The sequence below is a fragment of the Sinocyclocheilus rhinocerous genome, unplaced genomic scaffold (assembly GCF_001515625.1).
Source record: "Sinocyclocheilus rhinocerous isolate Xijiao unplaced genomic scaffold, SAMN03320098_v1.1 scaffold27164, whole genome shotgun sequence".
NCBI classification, from domain to species: Eukaryota; Metazoa; Chordata; class Actinopteri; order Cypriniformes; family Cyprinidae; genus Sinocyclocheilus; species Sinocyclocheilus rhinocerous.
The window spans coordinates 1-6,292 of record NW_015662690.1 but is presented as its reverse complement, the minus strand read 5'-3'; the positions used below and the strand labels follow the sequence as shown (position 1 = coordinate 6,292).

Genomic DNA, 6,292 nt, shown 5'->3' with positions numbered 1-6,292 from the left:
GGGTAAAAATATTAAACCACTTTGAGACTCAAGGTTTTTAGAAAAATTCCCAACATTTATCTGAAAATTATAGTAAATGAAGGAAGACTTTGTATGTAAGATTTATAAGGGTCATAAATAATTTACAATAAGTAATTAAGACAATTTGCATAAAGACATGAATATGTACACTCACAATGAGTGCGTCCACTGCTGGGACGGCTCCTGATTCTCCTTTAATCTTACAGATGACGGCATTGGACTCAATCTTCTCCAAAACACACCGATACTGCTGATCTCCCTGTACACCCTTCACAGTCACCTCACTGATATTCAAATTCAAATTATCGTTCACTTTCTGAGGAACAGAGAGTGTGGGATGGTTTGGAAGTTGTGAGTTTCTCATGCTGATAATAAATGTAAAAGTTAATTTAGAGTTTTAAAACCAGGGGCCAGCACGCATACCAAAAATGCAGCGAGTAGACTAAAGTTAAATTCACAGTATCATTAAACTCACCTTAATGTTCACCTGTAGATCGTTGGCCACCTGTAAGGTGGTGAATCCAGTGAATTCTGGATCAGGCTTGTAGGAGAAATAATCCACACAGTTCACAGTGGAGTTCCCAACATTCAACAAGAAGCTAAACTGACCACCGCCATCATAAGGGTGGGAGTGAAACCACATGTCCTGAGAAAGAGAGACAACGAATATATGACTCTAATACATGTGACATTTGAAGCTACATGTAAACATGTGACATTTAAAGCTGCATGTAAGCTGTGAATACACTTAGTCTCTTTAGTCGATATAAAAATTCTGACAGAAAAAAGCTGATCATTATATTCATGTTAACTGACAATCAATATTAAATTGAAAATCTTAAAATTCTATAATATTTTGTATACAAATGAATAAAAAATAAATAAACTTAAATAAAAAAATTAAAAAAATAAATCAATTGCTTGAAATGTTTAGGCATCACAACAGTTTAGACGTCAGTAAGGTAAGGTGATTCTTACTCTGAAGTTGTAAGTAGCTGATCTCTGTGCATCATGCTGTGAGCAACTGCAGAAGTAATGAGTATGTCTTACCCCTGAGCTTGTGTTGTACTGTGTTTTCAGCACTTTATTAGAGGGAAGGACAGTAACTGACTCCACTAATTCCATATTGCTGCCCTGAACATGAATCTTCCTTCCACCACTGCATGAAGATACATTTAAAACATCTTCAGCAAGTAATACATGATATTAAAAAAAAACATATTTATTAACATTTGAATTCCCCCACTTATTTTTGCATATTTTGCACACACAGACACACAGTACCACACATTTCAGCAACCAACGGAAGTGAAACAATATTAAGAAAAGCCTGGCTGTCAGAAAGCAGGTTGCTCTCACTAAACCTCTAACAGTTTAAGCTAGACTAGTCTAAGGTCACATGTGAGTTAGTAAACTGCAGATCTCAGAAATACGACAAAACATGTAGGAAATGACCTAATGACTCTCATTTCTGCTTTCATTTTTTGCTGTCTCGCATATGTTTTTTCATCTGCTCTGTTCATCTGTTGCAAATCTTATTTTTCCACATTAACAGCATCCTTGCGAATTTCATGACTAAAATGTTCTGTATGACATAGGATTCACTAATTCAAATGTGAAGTTGTCCTCTTGAGGTGCTGATGGGATGTGCAAGCTGATCTGATAGTGGTCTGAAATGGTCTGACCTGCTCCAGGTGACTGTGGGCTGTATTCCAGTGCAGCTGGGCTGAGAACTGTAAGTGATGATGCTGTAATTGCTGTTACCATGACAACGGTCGTCAGGAGTAACGACACACACTTTCACTGTTCCTTTAGTTCCACTGGGAGGAATATGGAACCTTAAAGTGTCACTGGAGCGATCGAACACTGGAGATCTGAAGAGAAGCGTTCGTGTGCAGATATACAGTATCATTTATCTGAATATACACACATTCATATATACCACTAAACACAAACACACAGAATCTCACTCTTTAGGAATGCAGTCCAGATCCCCTTGAATACGGATTTTAGTAACAGATTCCAGGTTCCTTCCTCTTAAAGACATGTTGTTTCTGCCATGGAAAGAAGCCTTGTTCGGCTCCAGAGACAGAATCTCTGGCTTCTACAGGACACCAAAAGTTACACAGTTACAAAAAAAGGCAGAATAAACAAAATAACAGAAGTTAAAATGATTTTAATAACTTATTATATAATTTAATTAATAATAATAATAATTAGTAGTAGTAGTAGTAGTAGTAGCATAAATACACATTGATAAAATATATTGTAAATATGAATAAATAATATATTATACATAATGTGTATATATATACACACACGTATGTATAACATATTTTTTCTCAAATGGGGAAACAAAATCTCCGGCCTCTTGTAAAGTCATATTCATTTAAATTAGTGAAAACTGAAAACATAATACTTAATACTGAAAACACAATATCCCAATTCTGTGAAGTTGCACACATAATCAGTATGACACTTACATCGTAGACCATCTCAGAGAGTAGATGTTTACATGCATCCTAAAGAGTAGAGAAAGAGCAGATCATGTACTTCCTGAGTTCACTTCAGTCAACACAATGAGTTTAGCTATCAACAATGAATTAATAAGAATTTATTAAGGTATGCTATTTCCCAATACACATATACTGAATCACTGGATTATAGGTTACACGCCATCTCACCTGTATGTTTAACTGTGGTCCAGGTCCAAGTGTCCATTCACAGCGCTTGGAGAATGAGGACCAGTGACACCCAGATGAGATACACTGAACACACCTAAATTAAATTCATATTTTTAATATTTTTGAAATAAAAGTTCAAAGAAGTCTTTCGAAATTATTTTAGACTGTGATTTTCTCACTGTGTATAAGAAGCATTTGGTGAATTATCTGTGATACTGGAGCAGTTCCTCAGTGTCAGCATCTCTGTGATATTCTGATCCTCAATAGTAACAGTAGCAGAGACTTTTAAACCTGAACAGATTGCCAAATGTTTCTGATTATAAATAATCATATTCGGACTACATAAATGCACTGTATATTAGAAAATATAGAACTTCTTTGAAGGAGAACCAACCTCTAGTATAGAGCATCTGGTCAGAAAAACTACAGGAGCAGTTTGGGAAAACTGCAGGCGGATCAGACACGTCACACAGGTTTACACTTTCTTTAGTGAAGGTGCATGAGAATGCAGGATTTCCTGTGCTCTCCAGACTCAAAATAAGATGTAGATTAATCTGTGTAGAAGAGGACAATGGTTGGTAAAAAGTAATCTTGTAAATGTTTTTTCCAAATGAAAATTCAAGAAAATTGTTTAAGATATTGATGTTTACCTTTCTAGCATAATTCTCTGCCATCTGAAAAGAAAACAGCTGTGTCTGAAGAGAGTTTTTTGGGATGGACACCCATGAAGTATTTGAGCATTCATCTTGAGTAGAACATCTAGATAAAAACAGCATCAACCAAAATATCATTACAGAATTGTTTGCACACTGGTCATCTTGTCCATATAGGTGTTAAGAAGTTAACATACTGTTCTACAATTAGGCATGTTTAGTGTAGATGCAGCTTAGAGCAGACATGTGTGATGTGTGTAATATCACATGTAATAAAGGCAGGCTGACCTGTGAGTGTTCACACACCAGCCGCAGAAAGGATCCAGAGCAGCTCTGCAGTCTTTGAGAGTGCTGTATTTAGCACATGAAACCACAGATTCTCTTCTTAACTGCACCGAAAACATGAGCAGAAAGAAACAGGAATGGTGATTTGATCTAACACACAGTAAAGTATCTGACATACTGCCTGATTTAGCAACTTCTGGATAGCTTAATTCAGTGGTTTCTAACTGTGGGGCATGGGAAAATTGCCCTTTTTCACATATAAAAAAAATTATCTTGGATTACATTTTTGGACAAAGGTATGTCTATAGGGCAAACTATTCCTTTCATATTGAGACTGAAAAGCAGTATCACTTTTTAATTCTTCATTTTAAAACAACAATTACCCTCGCACACCTGCAGGATAAATGACCAAAAACAGGTCAAACATCAAAGCAAAAATCAATGAATCACGCACACTATCAGTACATGCAAATGTATCAAAAATAGATTTATTTACACCCTTCATTTTATAAATGTGCAAACAACATTTTTTGTATAATTACAATGTTATATAGCCTACAGCAACTATTCATTATTCAATATTTTTATGATTTGTTTTTTACTTCCCTAGCATACTATATATATTTTTATTGTTTTTTAATTGCACCGGCTTTCTAAACCTCACCTGTTTCTTCAGAGCGATGTAGATGTGTTTGGAATCTACTGGATCAAAGTGCATTCTGGGAAGAACTGCTCGTTCATCATCAGATTTGTACAGCACTATTGGACAGCCTGGTTTATATTTCTCATCCAATACAAGCTAGAAAAACAAACAGAAATACCAAAAAATAATATGTATATAATATAATATATAAAAATATGTGTAAATGGAAATGGTGGGCAGGTGTTTAAAAACGAAAACTCGGTGAGTCTAGTGAAAATAAAGGCATATGTTTGACAGATAGATGAAGGAGACCTTTATGAGTTGTCCATCACTGGTTCCTATGAACAGCACAATCCAGGATCCATTTCTAACTGCTGCCACTGCTGACATTGAGCTGTACTTGAACACCACAGAGTCAGAGAGCGGCTGAAGTTCAGTATCAGTCTGAAACACAAACAACAAAATTCAACTTTATTTAATACTTGTCTTTAGTGAATAGTTAGTACCTAATTAATTACGTGTTATCATGCAACACATATTGTCACAAATTTCATCCTTATCTTAACAAGGTAAAATACTGTTTCATTTGTAAAAACCATATGAATGTGCAATTTCCAACCTCAGAACCACACGGATTTTCACCGTAAGCGCAGAAGCCCTTCACTCGGCCTTGAATGTTACTGATGTTGTACAGAGCCAGCGCGCTGTTCTCCGGATCCTGCTGATTCTGCGCACTGAACACACCTGCCCAAATAACACCGTTCACTGAGGGAATAACGGTGCAGGCGACGAGCACTGGACGATCTTTACCACTGCAGCATCGTATCGTTGCAGCCTTTAGGGATTTGATTATGTCTATCTTTTTCTCTTTAGAGCTGTTCATCCTCAGGACGAGCACTTTCCTCTCATTGTCAGTCTTTGCATTGAGAAATAAAAAGGATTCTGAGGGCGAAACTCTCTGGAATCCATCAACAAACTCCACATCTCTCACTGTGCTCTGAATGATGGCATTTGATAGTTCCGCTATTGTTGAGAAAATCCCACCTGGCTGAGACTCTAAAGTGCTCCGCAAGCTAACAACAGAATACCTGGTATCTTGAGCTTTTGCATCGTCGTCCTTTTTCCCAACCAAAAGGAACCTCCCGGCTATGAAGGCAACAGATTTCTCATTCTGTCGCGGTCCTACCAAAATATTACTTTCATAGTAAATACTGTTTGTAATGTTATTTATGTCAAGAACTTCACAATACCCTTCTTTAAAAGTCCCACACGTTATCAGGGTGCCGTTCACATCAAAAGCCACCAGAATGTTAACTCTGTTATGGTCAGTGGCATTAGTGATGTCTTTTCTCTTCTCCTCATATAGATCGTGTCTCATCTGATGTAGTCGATGGTCAGTAAGAACAAATAACTTACTGTTACCAACTACGAAGTCCTTAATGTCTCCATCAAAGTCCAGCACATCACCGCAAATGCAGTATTTCAAAAGTACAAGTATTCCAAGTAAGTGTCTTCTCATCTTGCACATGTGATGAGCAGCTGAAGTTTAGAGATCTTGTCACAGCGATCAACTGCGCTCAGACGCGTCCACTCGTGAAGTGGATGGAAGTGAAAGCAGCGGCTCTGAGGATGCAGATGACTTCCGCGCAACACACCAACAAATCTGTTGCCCTGATTGCGACATTTCCCAGCAAGCAATAGCCGTCATTACTCATTTATATATATAGACCCGATAGAGTTATGTGTAACCCACTTCTAGCCCAAATAACCTTGAACTTGATTTCATGTCGTTTTTTGGAAAATAACTTGTGAGATGTATGATATTCCATCATGTAAGCAAAGTAACAGCGTTTACAAGGTGTTTGGTTTCATTTCTTTGACATGTTCAATGCTTAGCCTGTGCATAGCCACGATTTAGCTCGTAGTCAGAGCGGCTATCTGTAGCCCACTTATAGCCAAACCTGACCCAGCAAGCAATTTTGCGTTTAAAAGACGTCTATTAGCCG

The 6,292-nt window shown here is 37.2% G+C and overlaps 1 protein-coding gene across 1 annotated transcript; it reads right to left on the bottom strand.

Annotated features, from left to right (window-relative positions):
• Positions 1-6: 6 nt before the first annotated feature.
• Positions 7-5,901, bottom strand: LOC107728245 (plexin-C1-like; the record flags this gene model as incomplete). The annotated part of the gene is made up of 15 exons (XM_016538354.1): positions 4,906-5,901; positions 4,599-4,730; positions 4,308-4,442; positions 3,647-3,747; positions 3,356-3,464; positions 3,100-3,259; positions 2,885-2,996; positions 2,706-2,799; positions 2,505-2,543; positions 1,992-2,125; positions 1,707-1,895; positions 1,072-1,180; positions 497-667; positions 176-337; positions 7-60 (listed from the first exon to the last, which is right to left on the bottom strand). Coding segments are annotated over exons 1-15 (2,610 nt in total), but the record flags the coding sequence as incomplete, so codon positions are not given.
• Between the last annotated feature and the right edge of the window lie 391 nt (positions 5,902-6,292).